Consider the following 25,830-nt stretch of genomic DNA (forward strand, 5'->3'; position numbering starts at 1 on the left):
CATCTATTTTCTCTCTCTAGTTTTTCTTTGATTAGGTTTTGAGATTAGAAATAATTTCTGTGAAGCCTCTGGCACACCTATGGCAGCTGTCTGACAGCTGCTTAACTGAGCTGTATCCATCCTCAGGTTTTTCTTCTCCCAGTCCTACCGCTTTGTTATATTTAATGCTTACAGGGCCAGCATTGTGAAACTGCAGGTTAAGCCAGCCCTTGCAACACCAGCATTCCACATCAGAGTACCTGTTCAAGTCCTAGCTGCTCCACTTCTGATCTAGATCCTCACTAATGCACATGAGAAAGCAGTAGAAGATGGCCGTGTTACCCATGTGGGAGACTCAGATGGAGTTCCTGGCTCCTGGTTTCAGCTAGCCTAGCCCTGGCCATTGTGGCCATTTGAGGAGTGAACCAGTGGATGAAATCTCTCTCTCTCTGTCTCTCCTTCTCTGTCACTCTGCCGTTCAAATACATAAATCTTTAAAAAAAATTTTAGTTAATGCTTAGACTCTGACAATTCCATTCATTTTACAATTGAACTGAACATTCAGTCAAAACATGTATTATTTAAAAAAAGTGGACTTGCTTTGTTGAGTAGTGGGGATTGCTTAGCCTGTTGTGTTTTGCCTCCCTTTCCCTTTTTATTATGGTTTATTTATTTATTGGAAAGACAGAGTTACAGAGAGAGAGAGAGAGAGAGAGAGAGAGAGAGAGAGATTCCATCCACTGGTTCACTCTCCAAATGGCTGCAGCAGTTGGAGCTGGGCCTATCCAAAGCCAGGAGCCAGGAGCCTTCTCCTGGTCTCCCATGCGGTTTCAGGGACCCAAGGACTTGGGCCATCTTCCACTGCTTTCCCAGGCCACAACAGAGAGCTTGATCGGAGGTGGAGCAGCTGGGATGTAAACCACTGCCATATCTGCCACATCACAACACTGGCTCATATTTTGCCCTTTTACTTTATCTTCCTGAAAGTTTAATTATAAGCTTAATTCTTAGGAGGAACTGGGACCTGGGTTGAAATGCTGGCTCACCCCTTCTTCCCAATGTAACCTTTGCAGGTCACCCAACCTTGTAGTAGCAATTCTGCTGACTACCTTATGGAGCTGCTACATTTCTACTGGGAGAATGACAGCTTCACTAACAGAGACCCAGGGATTGTAGCTGGTTGATTACCCTTCCCTGGAAACTGAGGGTCTTCCTGGTAATACAGTTTTAGGAATCCTAGTCCCCTGCCCCTGTCATCTCCCTCACCACCATGTGTCTTGTCCATCCGCTGAGGATGAGCTCTTCTCCATGAGAATTATGTTTCCTTGGCATCACTCCGTATGCACCAAGTGCCACTCCGTGGTATAGAATCATGTCTCACCTTGTGGCACACAGAAAAGTGTGCCCTCAGGCATGACTCTCATCTTCTACTCTGCTCTCTCCCATCATCACACTCCTGCAGCATCAGCGGCACTGATGACTCATTTGACATGGAGAAGAAACCCCCATATGACAGCACTCTGTACTCTGAGAGGTATATCTGCTTTCTTAAGGAAAATTGCCATGCTAAGTCTCTTTGCTTTTGTATATAACTTTGCAGTGTCTGATCTGTTTGCAATTTTTTAAAAATACACTATTTATTTGAAAGGAGAGAGAGAGAATCTTGCACTCCCTGGTTTATTTCTTAAATGACCTCAACAGCCAGAGCTGGTCCAGGCCAAAGCCAGGAGCCAAGAGCTTTCTCCAGGTTTCCCATGTGGGTGGTAGGGGCCCAAGCATTTAGGCTATCCTCTGCTGCCTGCCTGGGCTTATGCTGGGAGCTGGATTGGAAGTGGATTAGCTGGGACTCGCCCCAGCACTCATATACAATGCTATCTTCACAGGTGGCAGCTTAACCTGCTGTGCCATAACTCTGTCCCCAGGAGATGAACCTCATCACAGATTTCTATTTTAAAATTGTTGGAACAGGAGAGAAAAGCATTTGAGAGACTTAATTCACACAAGTTACACTGAATGAGATGAGTCCGGAGTTAGTTAAGGCTCTGACTTCTCCAAAGGCATTCAGATATAGAGGCAGGTGAGCTGATGGGGCCAAGGAGGTCCCTTCCATTATGACTGAAGAAGCAACCAGATTACAGGAGGTCACACATCACTTAGTAAGTCATATCACCAGATGAAGTCTTAGCAGAAAGGCAAGATTGGTCAGACAACCATGATCCACCCAGTTATACTAGAGCAAAGGCAAAGAGGCATCCACTTCTAGTGTATGCAAGATCACTTACCCTGGGGACTCTGTCCTCATGGCACAACTACTAAATCCAGAATCAAGCATTACTAATGGATTGCTGAGCTTGGAGGAAGGAAATGGACTTTCTAAGGGCAACACCAGTCACCTGCACTTACACACATTGTATGCACAGAGAATGTGAGCTCAGATGGGTGGTGGTAAAATATTGAGACAAACAGATCTTCACTGAGTGCAGGAGTCTTTTGGGGAGGATATCTTTTTCTTTCTTAAAGATTTATTTATTTATTTATTTGAAAGGCAGTTACAGAGAGAGGGAGAGACAGGGGAAGGGGAAGAGATCTTCCATCTGCCAGTTCACTCACCAAATGGCCACAACAGATGGAGCTGCACCAATCTGAAGCCAGGAGCCAGGACCTTCTTCCAGGTCTCCACATGGGTGCAGGGGTCCAAGCACTTGGGCCATCCTCTACTGCTTTCCCAGGCCATAGCAGAGAGCTGGATCGGAAGTGAAGCAGCCAGGACTCGAACTGGTGGCCATATGCACTGGCAGCACCATAGATGGCAGTATTACCCACTATGCCACAGTGCCGGCCCCAGAAGGATGTCTTTTTAAAAGTCTTTATTTTTTAAAATTTTCATTTGAAAGGCAGAGAAAAGGAGGGAGGGAGAGAGGAGGAGGGAGAGAGGAGGAGAGAGAAGGAGGGGAGAGAGGAGGAGAGAAAAGGAGGGGAGGGGAGGGGAGAGGGGGGGGTGAAGAGAGGAGAGGAAAGGAGAGGGAGACACTGAGACCTTCCACCCACTGGTTTCACTCCCCAAATGGCTGCAACAGCTGGGGATGGGCCAAGCTGAAGCCACAAACCATGAACTCCATCTGAGTTTCCCATGTGGGTGGCAGGCACACTAGTATTTGAGCCATCACCTGCTGCCTTCCAGGGTATGCATTAGCAGAAAACTGGATCAGAAACAGAGGAACTTGGACTTGAACCAGGCACTGCAATATGGGTTCCAGGTGTCCCAGGCAGTAACTTAACCACTGCACCAAATGCTCACCCTGAGCACAGGAGCTTTTAGCAATGCTGCTTTTGAGGGAGCTCTAAGCCAGCATGAGGATGTTAGGGTGAACCCAAGATCCCCATGGTAATCAGGTTGGTTACACCACCACTGCTCCTGTCAGAAACAGATTCACATATCTGGAAGGTAGTATCCTTGATTTGGATCAGGGCAAGCAGACACTTTGAGAAGACCCTATCTGAAGAGGAAAAGCAGAATTGATTCCTAGGGACAAAAGCAGGAATCCTAGAACTGGAGAGATAGTCAACCCAGGACTTCAACATAAAATCCAAGCAGGCTCTTTGGGTGGACAAAGGGCAGTGTGGATCCAAGAATGTAGGGACAGAAGGGCCAGGGCTTTGTGGTTCTAGGCATGAAGAGAAGACCATTAAGACGGGGTCAGCTAGGGCATATGATGGCATATCTCCTGTGAGAGAAGGCATTGGTATTCCTGCTCTAGAGGATAGCAGGCCCTGGTGGAGGGGCAGGGAGAGACAAGCTGCCTGGAATGAAGGCCATGTCAGAGTGTTCCCTTGTACTATAATAGTGACTAGAGCAGGACCGGTGCTTTGGTGTAGCAGGTAAAGCTGCCGCCTGTAGTGCTGGCATCTCATATGGGCATTGGTTCGAGTCCTGGCTGCTCTCTTCTGATCCAGCTCTCTGCTATGTCCTGGGAAAGCAGGAAAGGATGGCCCAAGTCCCTGGGCCCCTGCACCCACGTGGGAGACCTGGAGGAGGCTCCTGGCTTCAGATTGGCACAGCTCCGGCCATTGCAGCCAATTGGGGAGTGAACCAGCGGATGGAAGACCTTTCTTTCTCTCTCTACCTGTCCTTCTTTCTCAGTGTAATTCTGACTTTCAAATAAATAAGTCTTTAAAAAAAGAGTGACTGGAGCAAAGATTCATGATGGATTTTGGAAATAATGCAGAAGTCTACATCAGACTGAGAACGAGTCTGATCAATAGCTCTGCTGCCGGGGCCAGCACTGTGGGGCACCAGGTTAAAGCCGCTGCCTGCAGAGCCAGCACCTCTTATGGATGCTGGTTCAAGTCCCGGCTGCTCCATTTCAGATCCAGCTCTCTGCTATGGCCTGGGAAAGCAGTAGAAGATGGCCCAGGTCCTTAGGCTCCTGCACCCGCATGGGAAACCAAGAAGAAGCTCCTGGCCCTGGCTTCGGATCAGCTCAGCTCTGGCTCTTGTGGCTATTTGAGGAGTGAGCCAGTAGATGGAAGACCTCTCTCTCTCTCTGGCTCTACGTCTCTCTGTAACTCTGTCTTTTAAATAAGTAAAATAAATCTTTTAAAAAATCTCTGCTGCCAGTTGTACACTACAAGAAACATGGCAGACTGGGGATCTGACAGCAAAACTAACTCTGGCTGCATCATAGCAGAAATCTGTCTGCCTGACCGTTGGGTTCTTGGTTTTCATTTTGCAGAACATCTGGAGGGATCTGTACTTACTGCAGCTGTGAGATCCGAGACTGTCCAAAGATCACCTTAGAACATCTTGGCATCTGCTGCCACGAATACTGTTTTAAGGTAAGGAACAAAGTCAGTCCTGCTTAGAACCTCATGCTGCAGAGCTCAGCAGGCTCAGGGATTCGGAGACTGTGGAAAAGACTTGGTCTCCATATATAATTGTGCATGATCGCAGAGGCTTCGCGGTTCTGAGAGCTGAATGCATTCCCAAGTTCAAGGGAGGGAATAAACATTGGTGATTCCATGTGCTTAGTAGCACAAGGGAGAGAAAAGCTGTTTTCTGGGGAAAGACTGTTCCAGTTGAGGGCCAGCAAGTGCACACGGTCGAGGCAGAATCATAGACTATTGTACTTTGCATGACTGGAATGGCCTTATTGAGGAGATGGCTGGTAGGAGATAAGTTCAGAGATAGCTGGGGGTACATCATCATGTAGCTTTTGGAGGACACAGAGCTTGGATTTTACTGTAAATGCAGCTGGAAACTACAGAGGGTTAGTAAGAATAGGAACCTATTAGAGCATAGGAGAGTAGCAAGATTCAATTCATGCTTATTAAAAAGTCCCTTAATAAGGAGAGACTGGAGTGGGGGACACCCGTGAGGAGGCTGTTGTGGTAGATCAAACTACAGAAAATGGTCACTTGATTAAGGAATTGGCAGCAGTGTTGGCAAAATGGTGGCTGGGTGATTTTTTTATATAAAATAATGCTGACATTATGAGAGAATGAGTGGAATCATAGGAGATCCCAAGGTTTGAGGCTTAAGCCATTAACTGGAAGAATGCTGATGCTGTTCAGTGCCATGAAAGGAACTGAAAGGGAGCAGATTTGGGCATGTTTTCAAGAGTGAAAGTGTAGACAGCTAAAGAATGCCTTGGGGAGAGCCAAGTGTGGAGATCACATGGCCAGATGCATGTAAGTTTGACGTCCCAGGGGAAGACCAGGCCTGGGATTCCTCTGGATATACATTTTTCCCAAGCTGTGGGAGCAGATGAGTTCATCTAGGGTGTGAGTGTTTGGAGAGGAGGGCTAAGAATAAACCCTATGTCCTTTCTAGCATTTTGAGGTTGGGAATGGCAGGAGGAGTCTACAAAGGAGGCTGAGAAGTAATGGAGAATGTAATGCTGCAGAAGCCAAGTGACATGATTTCTTAAGAAGGCTGCAGTGGTCACCCTGTGACCATCCTGAGGTTGCCAAGACATAAATAGGATGAAGATGGGGAATGGACCACTGAATTTTGCAGCATCGTGGTCCCTGTTTTCAGTAAACACTGTCTTGGTGGAGTGATGGGGACCAAAGCCTGGCTGGAGTGGACTCAAGATACTGGGACATGTGGAAATGGAGTGAGCAAGTCTGGATGATCTTCTAGGAGAGCATAATAAGCAGGGAGTGGGGAGGAGATGCTATAACACTTGTTTATGCTGATGGGAACAATACAGCGGAGAGCAAATTGATGGTGCAGGAGAAAGGCTAATGGTAAACAGTACAGTGGCCTTAAGTAGGAGACATGTGGGTACTGGTTTACATGTGGCAGGGATGGGGAGTGCTGAGTGTATGCATCACATACAGTGAAGGTTCCAGGTTGGGTGGTAAAGAATGAAGAATTTCTTCAGTAGCTGCTTCTGTTTTCTTGGTCAGTATAAGTGAGAGGAGAGTGGGAATGTGGGTGGAGCAGAGGAAAATGAAAGCTGTGCAGTTCCCACTTTGTGTGAATGCTCATGCATTCCTACTGAGACTGGGCAACAGGGGTGTGTGCTATTCCCCAGACTTTGTCTGGGCTGGGAGTGAAGCAGAGAGACTTGCATTTGCCATGGTGGAAACTTTCCAGGTGAGTTTGATGGAGTGAGAGTGCAGCAGAGTGCAGGGGAGAGACAACAGGGGATGGCATAGAGAGCAGCAGAACACTGTGATGAGAAGGGGGGAAAGGGTTGGGGCCAGTGTTGTGATGCAGTGCATAAGCCACCACCTGCTTCTGACTTCAGCCTGGCCCAGTCTCAACTGTTACAGACATTTGGGGAGCGAACCACAGATGGAAGATCTCTCTCTCTGTTCTTATATTCTCTTCTCTAACTCTGCCTTTCAAAGAAATATTTTTTTTTAAAAAAAAAGCAGGGGCAAGAGGGACTCATTTGAGGGCCAGTTGTATTTGTGGACTCCAAGTAGGATATATTCTTTCCTTAAAGATATGACAGGTGCTGTAACAGAGAACACTTTTCTTCTGATTAGATTTCCATGAAAAGCCCTAGAATCTTTTGGAGACTTTGAGTTATACCCTTAATTACAGAGCACTCCTATGAAACACTGAGCAGCAGGAGGGGCACCTGAGACCTAAGCTACTCTAAGTGCATCTGGTCTCACATTACAAAGCATCTGGGGAGGGTGCATTCAGAGCAGGCAGTAGCCCTGGGAAGACTTTGTGAGGGAGTCTACAGTCAGGGGTGAAGGGATACATGGGGTTGTTTTCTGGATGCTGGGCAAAGGGAGCTGTTGCCTACTCATGGCAGATCTCCCATCTATCTATACATGTGGAAATAGGAGGCTGCAGAGTTGGGAATTTTAAACTTGCCTTATTGGGGCTCACATGAGAAAGTTGGAGCTGTTGCAGAAGCAAGGGTGTCCATCCAAGATTGTGACATCAAAACCAGTGGTATCTCAGCTACGCTCTGCTGCTTCCCAGGAAAGGCCACCACATTGCTCCAGGGCATCTGTATAAACTGTGTCTTCAATCATCTTAGGAAAAAAGAGAAAATATCCATGGCTGCAGCATCATAGAAACCCTTTGGGGTCCCTGTTCTCCACTAAGTGAAATACTTTTCAAGCCCATATTTTTATTTTTGTGCACCCAGAAGTGACTGTAAATGGGTCAGTCAGCAAAGTGCAAGTTCAAGTCTTGGTTCACAATAACTTACGTGATAGAAACATGGTACATGAGTTGGAGAGCTCATTAATTTACAGTAAGAAACAAAAGTGCCAGGAGGGTTGGGTATCATAGTGTAGTGGGTTAAGGTGCCGCTTAGAATGCTGCAGCCCATATTGGAGTGCCTTACTGCTAGTTGCACCCTGGGAGGCAGCAGGTGATAACTCAAATAATTGGGTCCCTGTCACCAAGTAGGAGACCTGGGTTGAGTTCCTGGTTCCTGGCTTCAGCCTGGCCCAGCCCTGAGTGTTGAGGGCATGTGGAGAGTAAACCAGCAGATGGAAGCTCTTCCTCCCCCCACCCACCCCATCTCTCTTTCTCACTCAACTTGCTCTGCCTTTTAAATTCATTAAAAAATGAATAAACATTTTTTAAAAACACTGTCTGGAGAAAGGAATTGCAAAGGAGGAATAGCCAGGCAGCTTGCCATGGAAAGGTACCTGGCAAGAATGACCAGAAGGGACACAGTGGAGCCTAGCAGCCATTCTCCAGCCTTCTTGGCACCCCATGAAAGCCCAAAGCCTGAAGGCTCAGCCTGTCACTCAGAGAGGGCTGGAGATCCAGACACACAGGGGCTCATGTGCTCCTCTTATCCAAGACTGTTTGCAGGCCACATTGTTCATGCCTCCAGTGCTGGGTGTGTGTGTGTGTGTGTGTGTGTGTGTGTGTGTATGGGGGTGTCCACTGCTGGCATTCCTGAAGAGACAGGTGTAAGAGTTCTGAGGTTGGAGGAGCTGGATTGCTAAAATATCCTTCCCTTTAGTAGGACTTTTTTTTTTAAAGATTTTATTTATTTTTATTTGAGAGGTAAAGTTACAGACAGTGAGAGGGAGAGACAGGGAGAAAGGTCTTCCTTCTGTTGGTTCACTCCCCAAATGGCCACAACAGCTGAAGCTGCGCCGATCCGAAGCCAGTAGCCAGGAGTTTCTTCCAGGTCTCCCATGTGTGTGCAGGGGCCCAAGGACCTGCGCCATCCTCCACTGCTTTCCCAGGCCATAGCAGAGAGCTGGATCAGAAGACAGCAGTCAGGACTAGAACTGGCACCCATATGGGATGCTGGTGCCACAGGTAGAGGATAAACCTACTGCACCACAGTGCCGGCCCCTAGTAGAACTTTCATATTACCTTCCTTTGGACCTTAAAAGTAATAATGAATGTTTTCTATAACTAGAGTGACTGCCAACATTTATTGAGCCACTTACTTTGTACCTGGTGCCTTGCTGAGTGCTCTACATGGACATGTCACTGAATCCTCATAATAACCTTGAGATTTTTGACCTGCTAGCATGCCCAGTTTATACATGAGAAAACAGAAGCTGGGGGAGTTTCAGTAGTGTGCCCATGCTTACCCAGCTAATAAGTAGTAGAGTCACAGCTCAATCCCAGGCTGCATTCAAAAACCTGTGTTCTTAACTACTACCTGGTTATCTTGCCAGCTAGTTTCTGTGAAGTTTTAAAGTGTGCTTATTTCATCTGAATTATAAGTTTAGGTTTTAATTCCTTTTTTGCTGTTTTTTTGGTAGTTTACTTGGAAGGTCCAGGATGTGTCATCAGCTCATGGCATGTGCCTGCACACCTTCTTAATTTATTCACTCACCATTGGTGCTTCCATTTTTTTTTTGGTAAAGGTTTATTTTAATTATTTGGAAGGCAGAGTTAGAAAGAAAGAAAGGGAGAGATAGAAAGATCTTCCATCTGCTGGTTTTCTCCCCAAATGGCTGCAATGGCCAGTGCTGGCCATACCAAATCCAGGAGTCAGGAGCTTCATCTGAGTCTTTGATGTGTGTGTAGGGGCCCAAGGACCTGTGCCATTTTCCACTTCTTTCCCAAGCCATCAGCAGGGAGCTAGATTGGAAGTTTAGCAGCTGGGACTTGAACTGGCACAAATATGGGATGCTGGCATTGCAGGGGATGGCTTAATCCATTATACCACAATTCCAGCCCCTGTTGCTTTCATTTGTATGTTGACCTCCAACTTGCTTTCTTTCTCAGTGTGGAGTTTGCAGCAAACCGATGGGTGACTTCTTGGATCAGATCTTCATTCACCGTGACACCATTCACTGTGGGAAATGTTATGAGAAGCTCTTCTAGGTAGGTGCTCTAACCCCAGTGGGTAAGCAGCCAAGAGACTCATTAGGGAGGAGAAATGTGCCTCGGTTTCAGCTTTGCTGTTCAAGTCTCATACCCTATACCTGTTGATACTTTGGAGTCTTGGGTGGCATGAACAGACCTCCTCCCCAGCCAGGGACACTGTAAAGTTGCAGAAATCATAGCTTCTTCCACCCAAGAAGCACCTTCCACCTAGCGCCTCTGCTGAGCCCTCCAGCTGCCTAGTGATGCTGGTCAGGTCTCTATGGGTAGCCCCATTTTGTGACAAGGAATTAAAGACTTAGAAAGAGAAAGGGTCTGGGGAATCAGCTAGTTGGTTTAGGGTCTACTCCTGACTTTATCCAAGGTCTTCAGGTTGAGATCTAAGGCTATCTGCTACTGTCTTTGGACCACCTCCACTGTTGCGCACATAGCTTCAGATCAGGACTTGAAGCAAGACTTGGAACTCAGACCTTCAGTAAAACAAACCTCTAGGACATGTTTTCAAAAGTACTGAAGACAGGTTGGCATGCCAACACCCAGGGGGACTGCCCCCAGGGTCTGCCCAAGAGCAGGGTATTTCCTTGAAGCAATGGGAATGGGTGAAGAAGAGACTCTCCGCTTGCTACATGCTGATCACCTTCTCTTCAGAAGATCCACTGGGCAGTCACCCACCCCAAGGTGTGTGGTTGTGACCCATGGCTGGGTTGGATGCGTGTTTGTGGTTTCACAGCATTTCCTGTTTTCTTGCAGCTCCTCCAGGTTGATCAGAAGCTGATGACTCCCGGACAAGTTTAGCTGTCCCTAGTTGCCCCAAGTTGCTGATTCCTCTTTCTGCACTTCCTCCCTCCATTTTATGTCTTCATAAATTTTACCCTAGCTTATGTCCAGTATCATATCTTACTGACAATCATTACTCGTGTGTGTACCTTTTTCTAGCTTAGAAAGCACTTTACATTCACAGTCTCATTTCAGGTTTGATCAAAAAAGATGGAACAGGAATTCCATCTTGGTTTCTCTAAGACAGATTGACATTCTAGTGAGTTTAGGTGTCCTGAAAAGTTAGGCATAGGCAAAAGGAAGGGGTTCAGTGTGTTCTGACTCCCTTGATGCTTCTGAGGGATAAGTTGACAATCCCTGGTGGGTAAATTGTAGGCATTAAATACTAGGGATTGGCCTAGTCTAATGTTTGTCTTGTCTATTGCAATATATATATAATATTTATATATATTGCTATATGTATATTTTTAAAATTTCCATACACTTTTAAAGAGTAGTTGCTTTTGATTGAGTTATATGGTGGATTTTATTGGCCTCCTCCTACCCACCTTTAACCATATTTGAGTTTTTCCTGCAGATGTATGGCTATGTATTGGGAAGTTTGAACAACTAGATTTACATTTGATTGGATATAAATTTAGGAGGCTACTGACCAAAGGGATATCTCCTGTTTGACTCTTGATAGCAGATCAATACCTTTAATCCTGAATTCCTACTCCCTGAGCTTTATTCAGAAATCTTCTCAAGTAAGTTTTAAGGTATATAGGTACCTGAAAGATTAAGAAGGGAGAAAAGCAAGTACCATTTCTTGAAGCCTTATCCCATCCCAGACATTATCACAGAGGGATGCCTTTAATCCTCATAACAATCCAGATGAGGATGCTGAGGCTCAGAGAGGTGCTCATGCCTTGCACAGAACCATCGCTGTCTCTCTTCAGAGCCCATGTTCTCTCCTGGAGCAGTAATCACAACAGCAAGCACTGATTCTGTGCTTGGTGTGTGCCAAGCACTGTGCAGAGGATACCTAAATCCTGACAGGTAATACTGCCCGATCAGGCCTCCCCCAGGCATCCTCTTTCATGAACCCACACTGAATGTGTGCCTGGATTCCCTAAGTCTAGCCCAACATGGTATTTGGCACTAAAACATAAGTATTGAATGAATGAGTTAAAGAAAAGTCATTTCTTTGTCGAGAGATGCTGCACATGAGGCTCCAATGCAGGCCCACATGGTGAACTGCAATGTAGAAAGAGACCCAAGATAGGCTGCTTTCTCCATCTTACAGCTATAATCTGCCTTTAAGTGATTTTTAGAACCAACATGCAAAATATTGTAAGAAAGCTTGGAAGATCAGTATTGATTTTAATCCAAAACAGCCTCTTACGTGTCTAAAAGGGCTCAGGTTTCAGCAGACTTGAGGAAGAGCAATGGTTGCATTATTTTTGCTCCTTTTTAATTGCTTGGTGTTTCTAATCATACTTGCTTAACCCACATTAATGTGCACAGTTATAATAAATGTTAAGATATTATACATATCAGTATTGACGTTTCCTTTTTTAAAGTATAATAGCTTGGTGTATTCAGCTGTGAAACTTCTTTGCTCCTATTAAAGCCATTCTCTACAAAAGAAAATACATACTTAATAGCAAGATCTAGAAACTGTATGCACAGGAAATATGGATTCTGGACTCATCAGATCTTTTTAAAGCACCATATGCGGTGTTTATTCACAGGGTTGAATGAAAATTGAATTCAGAAAATAAGTTTAATACTCATATGTAATTCTGAGAAAGCACACAGACCATTCAAACAGACTTTAAAGATTTATTTTTTATTTATTTGAAAGGCAGAATTACAGAGAGGAGAGACAGAGACAGAGAGAGACACACATACACAGAGGGAGATATCTTCCATCAGTTGGCTTACCCCCAAATCGCTGCAACTGCCAGGGTTGGGCCAGGCTGAAGCCAGGAGCCTGGAGCTGCTTCTGGGTCTCCCACATGGGCACAGGGCCCCAAGAACTTGGGCCATCTTTTGCTACTTTCCCAGGCACATCGACAGGGAACTGGATGGGAAGTGGAGCAGCCAGGTCTCAAACTGGCATCCATATGGGATGCTGGCATTGCTGGCTCCTTAAACAGGTATTTTAATTGAATATGAGTCTTATAAAACCATACAAATCTTCCAACGGATTATTAATCAGTTTTCATTACAGATATTTAGAGAGGCTGAAGAAGTTCACATTATACTTTTTTTGTTGTTAAAGATTTATTTATTTGAAAAGCAAAGAGAAGGGGGTGGTTTCCATCCACTGATTCGCTTCCCAGATGGCCACAATGGCAGGGTCTGGGCCAGGTGGAAACCAGGAGCCAGGAGCTTCATCTGGGTCTCTCATGTGGGTTGCAGGGGCCCAAGCACTTGGGCCATTTTCTGTTGCTTTCCCAGGCCATTAGCAGGGAATTGGATCGGAAGCAGAACGGATGGGACTCAGGACTTGAACACTGATGTTTCAGGGGGTGGCTTAAGTGCACTGGCCCCACAATTATACTTTAAGATTACAGTGTTTAATATTCATCAAATTAGGTTTCTACAACTATCATGCTAACAGATGAGTTACTAGAACTCACATCAGATGGTAGGGAATATTCCAATTACACTACAAGTCAAACAACTTCAGCATTTCTGGACTTTGTACTTTATTTCCACCTTTGTCCAAGTCATCTTTCTCATGGGCCACCAGTGCAGCCACTGATGGGCATGTCTCCCGAGAGTGAGATCAGTTAACACATAAGCCACACCATTGCTGCCAGTAATCACATTGCCCAGGTCACCCACATGCTTCTATTCGTCCTTTGCCTCCCGCTGCCACCAGCATGTTTTTTGGAAAGAAGATTAAAGTGAGAACCTGCACTGGTACAGCCTTGTGTATTATCTCCAAACTGATGCACACAGAATCCTTGCAGGCCTTCAGCCAGTCCTGTTATGTGTTCCCTTCTGCTCGAAATGGATGGTGCCTTCCCCTGTGCCATCACCTTTCAGCATGTGCATGGCTTTCGTCACCATGACTTGCAGGCAGCACACTTGGTCTGGGCTTGGAGAGTGGTGGGAGACACTATAGGACACACTGGCATAAACTAGACTCATCAAATCTTTTTTAAAAGATTTATTTTATTTATTTGAAAGAGTTACAGAGCGAGGTAGAGCCAGAGAGAGAGAGAGAGAGAGAGAGAGAGAGAGAGTTTTCCATCTGCTGGTTTACTCCCCAAATGACTGCAATGGCCAGAGCCGAGCTGATCCGAAGCCAGGAGCCAGGAGCTTCCTCTGGGTCTCTCATGTGGGTGCAGGGGCCCAAGGACTTGGTCCATCTTCCACTGCCTGCCCAGGCCACAGCAGAGAGCTGAATCAGAAGTGGAGCAGCCAGGACTTGAACAGGTGCCCATATGGGATGCCGGCACTGCAGGTGGCAGCCTCACCTGCCACACCACAGCAAAGGCTCCTCATCAAATCTTAATGAAGACTATTGTAGTGTTTTGGGTCCTTCCTTACCTTCATTATCATCACAGACATGGGAAACCTAATCATTATTGCACACTTCCAATGACCAGGAACTCAGTCCCTTAAAAACCCATTCTGTCTGTGGACAGCCTGTTTCAGAAAATGAATTCAATTTGGTTAAACCTGTTTGCCTTTGATTGTTGCCCCTGGTGGCCTCTAATCTCTCTCCTAAATGCCAGCCCCTAAAATAAATGAAACTGCTACTTTGATTCTCTCCTGGATAACAGTTCTTCCATTTAAACACTCATGGTTCCTTTCACCCTTCCTTGTTAATAATCATGAATACACATCTCAAGGACTCTGCTCAAGGTTTCCCTGATGTACACCAGAACTCACTCCTCTAGATGTACAACATCATCTTGCTCATGAAGGCAGCCTGGATCCTGTTAAATTGTCATTTTTCCTATCAAGTGAACCATGTTTCCAAGTTTTATATAATCTAAAAATAAAAGCTGCACACTATCCAAGCATCCAACTTTTGATCCAATCCAGAGACAAAAAAGGATTATCCAAAGATAGAAGATGTGACACTCAGAGGACTTCTGCCACTGAGCAGAGAACTTGGGGGTCATTGAACTTGGTTCCACAGCTACTTTCTTTGCCTGACATCAGCTATTATCTCGAGTGCAACTGAGAAAGAGGAGCTTTTACTAATTGAGGAGACAAGGACTATGGTAGCAGCTCCTAATTAGCTGTTTCTAGGAATCTTAATGCATGGCTGAAAGACCTAAAAGAAACCTTTCCCTAACTTGAAAATGCCATTTAATTGGACTTGTTAGTCTCCAAAATAGCCTGTGCTGATTTCCCATAATCTGTCTGTCTCACTGTCTGTCAATCTTTATGTATCTAAATGTCATTTCCTCTTGGTTCTGCTCTGACGAATATAAATGGGAATTTTGTGGGTCCATGTATGTATTCATCATAGGTAAATAAGGAAAACATTCCTGAATCTTACCTCTTTTTTAAAAAAATATTTTATTTATTTATTTGAAAGAGTTACACAGAGAGAGAAGGAGAAGCAGAGAGAAAGAGAGAGAGAAGATCCAGAAGCTTCTTCTGGGTCTCCCACACAGGTACAGGGGCCCAAGGACTTGGGCCATCTTCTACTGCTTTCCCAGGCCATAGCAGAGAGCTGGATTGGAAGTGGAGCAGCTGGGACTCGAACCTACGTCCATATGGGATGCCAGCACTGCAGGTTGCAGCTTTACCCACTGTGCCACAGCACCGCCCCCCTGAGTCTTTCCTCTTATGGAGAAGGAGGGCTATATTCATTTGCAAGGACTGTCATGACAAAGTACACAAACTAAACAGTTTAAGCAACATTCCCAGGCCTAGGAAGTAGCTGGCAAATTCCTGGGCTTTGGTCCTTGTCCCGCCCACTCTGAGGTGACAGAAACAGGGGCCTGGAGTGGTGATTCTATTTGAGCAGGCAAAGGAAAAGGTAAGAGAAGAGAGTTCACATTGCCCTGTGGTGAGTATTGAGGGCTGGGAATGGGGTGGTCTCCGGGAGTCTCTGGCTAGGCTATGCTCCTGTCTCTCACAGGAGCAGAGCTGATTCCCGTGGCCTGTCCTGATCCAGACTACCCAGGTCTCCTCTGCCATGTGGACTTGCAAAGTGATGGCCACAGGACATTTTCATCTCTGTGGCAAATAAACGTCCCACACCCATGCTCCAAGAATTGGGAGCATGTGGAGGCCAAGATCCCAGAAAGGCCACTGAGGATTAGAGCTGGTGGGAAAAGTACAGGTAGTCCCAGCCTTGTCCCTAGCTTAGCCTTATTCTTGTCCACCTGCATGATGACATAAGGTGGTAGATGAGCATACACTGTGTTTATTTTCAATTAAGCATCATACCTAGAAATGGCTATCAAATGAAGGCCAAGGGACAAACCCAGAAAGTAGACTTCAGTCCACCAGGGTCAGGGGACAGGCTGGGTAAGGGGACCCTCTGGGTCCTCTCACCTTGGCTTCTGTCCCAGAGTTGGGTCCTGAGGGGCTCCTCTACCTTTCTTCTCCAGTCCCAGGGAGCTGCCTCGCTGTCAGACACAGCTCAGCCCCTGGGAGCCCAGGGGAGACCCTTGGTGGTCCCAGGCCACACACGGCCCCACGCACAGTACGTGTGGAGGGCCGTGTAGTCGAACACAGTGTAAGGCAGGAGCTTTGCAGATGAGAACGGGCCCCGGGCAGGGTTGAAGAAGACAGGGCCCCACGCAGAGCCCAGCATCTGGGGAAGACCGGAGGTCCCCCTGCTCCGGGGTGGGGAGGAAGAGGCCTGTTCCACTGGCTGCCTCCTTCCCGACCTCCTCGTGACACCCCTTCAGCGACTGCGATCCCACCAAGTGAGCCTCTCACGTGTGTACACCCATTCAGCTGCCCGCCCCACTCCCTCACATCCACCCACGCTCATCGTACACCCACTCACACCCACAGTGACACACAAGCTCACATACATTCTATGACACACTCCCACACTCGCACAGCTGTACTCACACACTCATACTAATATGCGTGGTCCCACACACGTGCACACACGTTCCTATGCAACACTCACACACTCACACCTGCTCAGGTACCACAGCACACACAGGCACACTCTCAACAGGGAGAGACAATGAGACCTGCAGGCTCTGGCAACAATCAGCCCCTCTCTTAATCCCTTTCTTGTGCTCCTGCCTCCAAATTCTGGAAGGATTTTGGAGTCACCAGTCACTATGGCTCTGCTGAGACTCATGGGGTAGACATGTTGTGGATAGTGCTTTTCCTGAAAAGGCAGGGAGAGCACAAACAACTGGTGGCCACCATGTTCCTGCAGGGTGCCCTGAAGGGATACACCCCAAAGCACCTGCAATACGGGCCAAGGCTAAGCAAAGGAGGAGCAGGCACGGCCCGTTTGACTTGCTACTCACTACTACACACTGACATCCCCATTGCCTGTGGGCAAACTGTCTCCTAGTACTCCTCCATCCCGCAGCCCTACTGTCTGTAGCTCCTATCGGTTGGATGGGCCGCCCAGGTGCTGGGGGGCAGGGGAGCGCTGCAGGCTGCTCAGGCAGAGCCAAGTACCTGGGCCTGGCTCTTCACCTGCTTTGCAGACTGGTTGTGCCATCTGTACCATGGGAGTGGTCGGAGGCTCTGTTCCTGAAAATGTCTGGAGGATGCCTGTGGGCCCAGAGGGAGCCCTGAAGGCCACTCCACTTTCAGGTCAATGGAATTGCTCCACTCCTGCAGGGAGGAGCCCAATCCAGAGTCATCATCTCCCAAGGCTTTTATTAACAGTTAAACTGCATATTGAGGGGACCAGCAGTGTGGCCGAGCAGGCAAAGCTGCCACCTACAGTGCTGGCATTCCATATGGGCGCCAGTTCAACTCCAAATTGCTCCACTTCTGATCCAGCTCCCTGCTAATGTGCCTGGGAAAGCAGCAGATTACTCAAGTGCTTGGGTCCCTGCATCCACATGGGAGATCCAGAAGAAGCTCCTGGCTCCTGGATTCAGATCTGCCCCAGATCTAGCCATTGAGACCATTTGAGGAGTGAACCAGCAGATGGAGGATCTCTCTAACTCTGCCTTAAAATAAATAAATATATATAAAAAACACACCTGCATCTTGAGACTGGCCCTAGAAGCCTGCAGGGTCACAGAAATCTCAGGAAGGTTAAAGATGGTTGGTTCCGGGCTCTTCTCTGTGACCCACAAGACACTCCCTGGAAACTCCTGCCCCTCCAGCCAGTGTTCAGGTGTCCCGGGTAAGCATTGCTCTCCCCACGCCCATCTGCAACCTCCCACTCACAGCCCAACATCTGATGCCAGGATAGAGGGTATAGAGGGGGTACCCTCCTAGTCAGGACTCAAAAAGGACAGCGACTCTCCCGGTCCTTCCTCCCCAATCCTCCCATGGCAGGGGCACCTGACCTCGTGCCTGGGCCCTTTTGGGGCACATCATTGACTGTCTGCCAGCCTTGATTTCTACATGAAGCTTTTCTGACCGGTGTGGTTGCCCTGAGCCCTTCAAAGTACTGCCAGGAATGCCAGGCCTCAGATCCTGCCTGCTGTGCCTTGCTCACCCATTAACAGCTAACCCAGTGATTCCTTGGGGCACCCCGAGGGCACCTGGAATGGAACCAGCCCGTACCCACGCTCACTAGCATGCAGTCACCAGGCTGCATCCAGCTCAGAGGACCCCACAGCCCCTGAGGCACAGATGCTGCCCAGCACGTACCCCAGTGCTAACGTGGCCACTGTTGTCCACTCATCCCAGCCCACCGCCCCCTGAGACACCCACAGCAGAGGGAAGACAGCTGGAACATTAAACAAGCTTTATTGAACAGAAACACTGCAGCCATTGAAGAGAAGGGGCGATGACAGAGGGCAACTCCTGACAGCCACTGGAGGCCATGGGTCCTGGGCCTCCCTCCTCCAGGGTTCCTCATTTGCCCTGCACACCGGAGGCCTCCCGTCTTGTTCTTCCGACCCGAGGGCCCCAGGATCTGCCCCTCGCCAGGACAAGACGCAGTCACTGCAGGGGTCCCCTGACCAGCTAGGCATGGTCCTGCCCATGGCCCACACGGGAAGTCAAGGGACACAGGAAACACTACAGGGAATGTCACATCAGGCTGGGAAACTGAGTCACAACTAACTCGGGGGGCAACATCAGAGCACAGTCCCTGTGGAGCCTCACGCAGCCCCCAGTCCATCGCCGGTTCAGTTCTTCCTCCTCTCCCCACCATCGCGGTCACCATCACAGTGGGAGCATCGGTTGGCTGCGCCCTCGGCTGTCTTTCCTGCTGCCTCCTGGGACTGGGCTCGGGGTCTCTGGGGAGGAGCTGCTCAGGTAAGTGCACACACACACACACACACACACACTCTGCAAGAACAAGCGGCAGTGGCTTACGTCTGCAGCGAGAAAGCAGAGGCGGGGCTCACCACACGCGATGGGGATGGGCAGGGCCTTGGCACAGGCCGCACAGGCCAGGACCTCCAGCCTGGGCACACACACACCTCCTGGCCTGCACAGAACGGTGGTCGGTGCGGCAAGGGATGCTGACTTGACACGTGGGTCACTACGGGGCCTACACAAGTAAGGGTGGGCTCCCCAGGACAGGGAGCAGCCTGCCCTGGGGGTGGTGAATGGGTCGGGGGCCCCCTGGGGAGCCCCAGGCAGCTGGCACCCTTGATATGGTCTCCCCCCACCCCACCCTGTGTCTCCCAGGCCCGGGAGGGTGGCTGAGGTCTTCAGGTGCTAGGCCCTCAGGGGCATTTCCAAACTGGCCGCCTGAGTTGTCAGGCTGTGGTGTTGCCTGCCAGCCTCTGAGTTTTGGCTCACCATTCCAGGCCTGGGTTCTCCCTGTCTCCTCTCTGCAAGCCTCCAATGGCCCTGTGCAAATAAAGCTGAACAAAATAACACTCCTCCCCTCCCCCCGCCAGAGTCCTTTTTCCTCCTCTTCTCCTTCCTCCCCCTCCCCTATAACAGAAGTTTCCCTGCATACCCACTGATGCCCATGCTACAAGCCTTTTGACTTGCAGCTGCTACTTGCGCAGAGTCTCAAGGGTGCTGCCTTCCTGGGGCTCCCCTAGAGCAGTGTAGACCATCCTTAAGACAGGCTGTACCCTGCGGGCTCCCCTCCGAGGCCTTAACTCTCTACCTTGCAACTCTTCCTCACCAACACCAGCTTCTGGTGGGGGCAGCTCCAGGGCAGGCTCATCTGGGGCCCATGTAGCCTGGGGTTCATTGACCACCCATAGCTCATAGCCCACTGGGTAGATTTTTGAGGGTGACCAAGCAACTGGAGCAAGCTGCAGGCCAGAGTCCCTACGTGTACGCACTTCAACTTCTTCATCACTGCTGTCCCTACCATAAAGTTGGTTGCCCCAACTGCTGAGTGTGCTTGCTTCCTGCTCACCTGTCCCACCACTGGGAGCCCTGTTCATGGTACTCCCTGAGCTGCACACTGTTGGGTCTTGGTTGGTGCAGTCTGTATCAAATGTTAGAAGATGAGGGGTCTCAGCTTGGGTCTGGCTACCCTGTCCCTCTGCCTCACTGAGGTCCTCTGTTGTTTTCCTAGGTTCCCCCTTCCCTTTTGTAATATGTGTCTTCTGCCTGCTATGGGAAGGAGTGCCTGGGTCTGAGCCTATGCTTCCTAGGGCTCGGGATGGCTCATGGCCCCAGCCCCCGACTCGTTTCCCGACTCCCTTACTGCATCCTGTGGCATCTGCTTATGGCCTACTTTCCCTGTTCTTTGGCAGCGACGCAGCCGCCTTCGTTTTAGCAATGGGGTAGCCTCTTCCTGCATGGTTTGAGTGCCCTTCTGACTAAAAGACCTTGTCAGTGTGGTGACCAGAGACACAGGGGTACTTAAATCTGCTTCTGCCTGTCTGCCAGAAGCCCTGCTGCCCCTTTCTCCTTGCTTCTGCTTCTCCTTTGTCACCACCATGGTGGTCTCCCACTCATCATCTCGAATAAGCTTCATTAACTCCATGAAAGTGGGAGGACACTCTTGCTGATCTAGGAGCTCCAGCTTGCCTCGCAGGCCAATGTTCATCTTGCCCTGATCTAGGATGTGTTTGAGACGGATCATGTCTGTGCTCTGCATCGACACAGGGCTATGCTGCACTGCTTTCTGCAGCAGTGGCTCTAAGCGCAGCAAAAAGGCTGAAAACTTCTCCCCAACCATCTGATAGGTCTGAAGAAACCGAAACTGGGCGAATCTAAAGTCTTCATTACTCCCAAAGATCTGCTTCAGGGCCTCCAGACACTGCTCTACAGTCATAGAGTCATTGCTGTCCCGGAACACTCGCATGATTGACAGTGCAGGGTCCCGGAGGCTCTCCAGCAAGCGCCGCCTCTTTTCCTCCTCTGACACCTGCCACATCTGCATCATCTCAGTGACCTGCTCCAGCCAGGTGTCAAAGCTCTCTTCACCTGGGCCTGGCAAAGTGCTTCCCGAAAATACTTTCAGCTTTCTGTACCACATGCTTTCTTTCAGGGGCTGCAAAACTGGTTCTTGGACTTGGGCCAAAGGCTTCGGCCCCATGCCCTCCAAGGGGAAGCTGCTATATCCCAAGGTTTGGGCTACATCTATCATTCTCCGTCCCTCATCTTTCAGGAAACAATTGAGCCTACTGAGAAACTCATCATCTGAGTTGCGGGGATGGACCACCACTTCCCATGTGCCCCCTTGTCCCGGAATCTGACTGGGTATGGTAGCATAATTGATGGTGTCAATCAATTCGATGAATACTGCCTTAGCATTGTCTTCCCTCCTGAACAGTATGCCCTGCACCCTATATGCACTCAGGGGATACAGTCCTGCCTTCACAGTCTCTCGGATTTCAGCCTCATTGCACTCCACAGGGATGCCCACAATCAACAGGGCCTTCCTGGGGTCCATATCCATGCCCTTGCACCAATCCTCTAACAGCCTCACAGCCATTACTCCCACACTATGTGGGCTCTGGGTTTTACCAGGACTCAAAGGATTCTGAGCCAACGTCAAGTGGGAAGGCAGAAGTGCCACAGGTTTCCACAGTCTGAAATGCAAATTGGATGAGAACATTGTTAATGCCCACCCTCCACCTACCACCTAGAGCCCTTCCTCTGCCCCTTCCTCCCCTTACCCAGAGTAGTTCTTGTTTCTCAGGGCTCTTATAACCACTTTGAAGAGGGGACAGTGTGGAGGGTCTCTCCAGCCAAAACTCCCCTACATTACTCCTCCCTACTGACCTCCTCCTGCTGTGGGTTCCTCCTCAGAAGTCTGGGAACTCTGCTGCGTGTAGGTGCTGCAGGTGCCTGTGGGACAAAGGCCATTGTCAGCAGGCAGGGACTGATGCCTAGGGACACTGACAAAGGCTGCCTGTGGCCGGTGCCGTGGCTCACTTGGCTAATCCTCTGCCTGTGGTGCCGACACCCCGGATTCTAGTCCAGGTCAGGGCGTCGGATTCTGTCCCGGTCGCTCCTTTTCCAATCCAGCTCTCTGCTGTGGCCCGGGAAGGCAGTTGAGGATGGCTCAAGTGCTTGAGCCCTGCACCCGCATGGGAGACCAGGAGGAAGCACCTGGCTTCTGGCTTTGGATTGGTGCAGTGCGCCGGTTTTAGCAGCCATTTGGGGGGTTAACCAACAGAAAGGAAGACCTTTCTCTCTGTCTCTTTCACTGTCTAACTCTGCTTGTAAAAAAAAAAAAAAAGGCTGCCTGTCAGAAGAGGATTTGTGTGGGTCTAGATGACCTGGAAATCTCTTTGCTGGGGTAAAGGCTGGCAGGAGACTGGGAGCTGTTCTCTTTCTCAGAAAATGTCCCACAGAAGACAAAGGTGGCCAGAGCTCTGTGCAATCTGAGAATGGTAGGTGCAGAAACTACAGTGTTACTATGCTTACTGAGAACAGCATGGACCATGGGTTTCTAGCACAGGGCTGTGTCATGTGGTAAGGTGAAGGCACTTGAAGAGCAACAGGTGATGTCACTATCCTCCAGCCAATGGAAATGTCCTAGCAGCAAGGGAGCTGGGAGAGTGAAGGGGAGATGGGGGTGAGGTGAGCAGCAAGGACTGAGTGCTGAAAAAACAAGTGCTTAAGGTTTCATATTGTGTAGCAGCTAGAATTAGGGGCAGAAAAGGGACCCAACGAAGGGTTCCCACTGTCCCGCTGCAGGAAACAGACAACTGTCACCCTAGGTGTGGCCCTACCCTGCAGAGTGTGTGGATCCTGGAAGGCAGCCTTTGTCCCCTTGTCCTTTGCCAGGGTCACAGAGGCTCACCTTCCAAAATAACTTACTTGACGACTTGGCAGTGTGGATTCCACTGGCCGTGTAGAGTTTGTGATTCTGATGTAATCAGGCACTCAGCTTGCTCTCCAGCTCTGTCCTGTCAGGCAGTTCCCGAACCAGGTTAGATGGATCAGGATCCCTTCACTGGATCTGTCCAAAGCAAGGCAGAGGTATTTCACTGTGGTTACGTCCCAAATGCCCTGCTCAGGATGTGCCAATTTTGAATCTGCTCACGAATACAAGAAACTGCTGCTCCACCCCCAGGGAAAAATCCCACCCACCAAGCCCCAAATCCCACCTCCACTCAAGCCACACCCCCAAGGCCAAGCTCTGCATCCACCTAAGCCTCACGCCTGCCATGTAACTGCGTCCACGCAAGCCCCACTCCTTGCACCAAACTCTGCGTCCACGCAAGCCCCACCCCTGCCGTCTAACTCTGCGTCCACGTAAGCCCCACCTCTGGTGCCAAACTCTGCGTCCACGCAAGCCCCACCCCTGCCGTCAAACTCTGCGTCCACGCAAGTTCCATCTCTGGTGCAACACTCTACGTCCATGCAAGTCCCACCTCTGCCGTCAAACTCTGCGTCCACGCAAGCCCCACCCCGGCGCAACACTCTGTGTCCACGCAAGCCCCACCCCTGCCGTCAAACTCTGCGTCCACGCAAGTCCCACCCCGGCGCAACACTCTGCGTCCACGCAAGCCCCACCCCTGCCGTCTAACTCTGCGTCCACGTAAGCCCCACCTCTGGCGCCAAACTCTGCGTCCACGCAAGTCCCACCCCGGCGCAACACTCTGCGTCCATGCAAGCCCCACCCCTGCCGTCTAACTCTGCGTCCACGTAAGCCCCACCTCTGGCGCCAAACTCTGCGTCCACACAAGTCCCACCCCGGCGCAACACTCTGCGTCCATGCAAGCTCCATCTCTGGTGCAACACTCTACGTCCATGCAAGTCCCACCTCTGCCGTCAAACTCTGCGTCCACGCAAGCCCCACCTCTGCCGTCTAATCTGCGTCCACGCAAGCCCCACCCCTGCCGTCTAATCTGCGTCCACGCAAGCCCCACCCCTGCCGTCAAACTCTGCGTCCACGCAAGTTCCATCTCTGGTGCAACACTCTACGTCCATGCAAGTCCCACCTCTGCCGTCAAACTCTGCGTCCACGCAAGCCCCACCCCGGCGCAACACTCTGCGTCCACACAAGCTCCACCCCTGCCGTCAAACTCTGCGTCCACGCAAGCCCCACCTCTGGCGCCAAACTCTGCGTCCACGCAAGTCCCACCCCGGCGCAACACTCTGCGTCCACGCAAGCCCCACCCCTGCCGTCAAACTCTGCGTCCACGCAAGTCCCACCCCGGCGCAACACTCTGCGTCCACGCAAGCCCCACCCCTGCCGTCTAACTCTGCGTCCACGTAAGCCCCACCTCTGGTGCCAAACTCTGCGTCCACGCAAGCCCCACCCCTGCCGTCAAACTCTGCGTCCACGCAAGTTCCATCTCTGGTGCAACACTCTACGTCCATGCAAGTCCCACCTCTGCCGTCAAACTCTGCGTCCACGCAAGCCCCACCCCGGCGCAACACTCTGCGTCCACGCAAGCCCCACCCCTGCCGTCAAACTCTGCGTCCACGCAAGTCCCACCCCGGCGCAACACTCTGCGTCCACGCAAGCCCCACCCCTGCCGTCTAACTCTGCGTCCACGTAAGCCCCACCTCTGGCGCCAAACTCTGCGTCCACGCAAGCGCCATTCCTGGCGCCAAAAGCCAACCTCTGAAGATCCACTGAACCGGCAAACTGCGTCTTGCGCAAGCGCCATTTCTGGCGCCAAAAGCCACTTTCACCAAGAGCCACTGAACCGCCAAACTCTGTGTCCATCCGAGTGTCATACACTCCGCCATTCATGTGCACGTCCTGCACCCACCCAAGTTCCTCACTTCCATTTCCCTGTACTCCTTTCCCCCACCTCATTATCTTTAACCTCCTGTACCCATCAGGCTGTCCCATTCACTCCTAACCTCACACACCCTTTCCACTACTCTGAGCAGGGACACATCTAGTCAGCAGAGGTAGCTAGAGGCTAGAACAGGAATGGCCAAAGCCACTTTCCCTCAAGGATAAGGGCCAGAACCAGTTGTCCTTACTGCTACGTCTGGGCAGGTTTGGGGTAGAATGGGCCCTCCTAAAGTTCTGAGGCCACTCATGATAACTGGAAATATCAGGGACCCCTAGGATTCTGCTTCCAGGGGAATCTAAGGCCACTGGCCCCTGGGACCTCATGGAGGTCAACCAGGATCATTGGAGGGAATCTGTTGTAACCTTGGTTCCCTTTTGTGCCCAAACCCAGCTCCTTACCTTCTGGGAATGCCTCCAGGCCACAGCGCCCGTGCAGCGTGGCCACTCTGCCGCCGCCACTGTACGGAATGAGCCGCGAGTTTGTGGCGGGAAAGAAATTGTCGGGTAAGCAACGGTCTTCAGCACCGCCCACTCGCAGATGCATCCCGGCAACGTCTACGGCCACGCCCACCCCCATCTCCACCTCCACCCCACTCCTGCAATAAAGGGGTTGTGCCCTGTCCACCGCACGTTTCTCCTCTGAGTCATGACTGGAGGGGGAACAGAGAATTCAAACCATACTGAGAACTGTTGCGTTGCAGAGTTGCTCACAGTCCAGCTTGTACGTGCTCAATAGAGGCCGACAGGACCACCACCTGTCACATCAGTCCCAGCAACCATTGCGGCTACTATGATAGGTGTCTCTCACCCATTGGACTGGGACTGGCTCTGACTTTCACCAGTGGCTCCTCCTGTTTGTGTATTCCAAGCTATGCACACAGGGCTATGTGCAAAGTATAGGTCCAGGTGCAAACTACAAGCTCGGTACCTACTAACTAACCAAACGTCTCTGTCCTTGTTAATTTTTATCCACTGTGTCCTAGGGGACGGCAAAAAATAAAAAATACAGCTACTACCTTCATTTTACAAATGCATG

The 25,830-nt window shown here is 49.9% G+C and overlaps 2 protein-coding genes across 20 annotated transcripts in view; one reads left to right on the forward strand and one right to left on the reverse strand.

The window, feature by feature from the left end:
- Positions 1 to 12,070, forward strand: part of ZNF185 (zinc finger protein 185 with LIM domain) — a 65,923-nt gene extending 53,853 nt beyond the window's left edge. For 12 of the 19 annotated variants that reach the window (XM_070067411.1, XM_070067407.1, XM_070067406.1 and 9 more), the window contains 4 exons: positions 1,442 to 1,513; positions 4,713 to 4,815; positions 9,662 to 9,760; positions 10,511 to 12,070. In XM_070067411.1, the coding sequence (XP_069923512.1) occupies positions 1,442 to 1,513; positions 4,713 to 4,815; positions 9,662 to 9,760 (274 nt within the window). In that variant the 3' untranslated portion in view covers positions 10,511 to 12,070. The remainder of the gene's footprint in view (positions 1 to 1,441; positions 1,514 to 4,712; positions 4,816 to 9,661; positions 9,761 to 10,510) is intronic. The other 7 variants (XM_070067413.1, XM_070067417.1, XM_070067414.1 and 4 more) reach the window with 1 other exon arrangement.
- A 6,322-nt stretch (positions 12,071 to 18,392) lies between these two features.
- Positions 18,393 to 25,321, reverse strand: PNMA5 (PNMA family member 5). Its single transcript, XM_070066510.1, has 4 exons — positions 25,194 to 25,321; positions 22,856 to 22,997; positions 21,812 to 21,877; positions 18,393 to 21,618 (listed from the first exon to the last, which is right to left on the reverse strand). Exon 4 carries the CDS (start codon positions 21,519 to 21,521, stop codon positions 20,229 to 20,231), a length of 1,293 nt encoding a protein of 430 aa, XP_069922611.1. The 5' UTR covers positions 21,522 to 21,618; positions 21,812 to 21,877; positions 22,856 to 22,997; positions 25,194 to 25,321; the 3' UTR covers positions 18,393 to 20,228.
- Between the last annotated feature and the right edge of the window lie 509 nt (positions 25,322 to 25,830).

This window comes from Oryctolagus cuniculus, chromosome X (assembly GCF_964237555.1).
Source record: "Oryctolagus cuniculus chromosome X, mOryCun1.1, whole genome shotgun sequence".
Taxonomy (NCBI): Eukaryota; Metazoa; Chordata; class Mammalia; order Lagomorpha; family Leporidae; genus Oryctolagus; species Oryctolagus cuniculus.

Coding starts and splice junctions, on each gene's coding strand:
- PNMA5 (XM_070066510.1), bottom strand. CDS start 21,521: ATGGCTGTGAGGCTGTTAGAGGATTGGTGCAAGGGCATGGATATGGAC.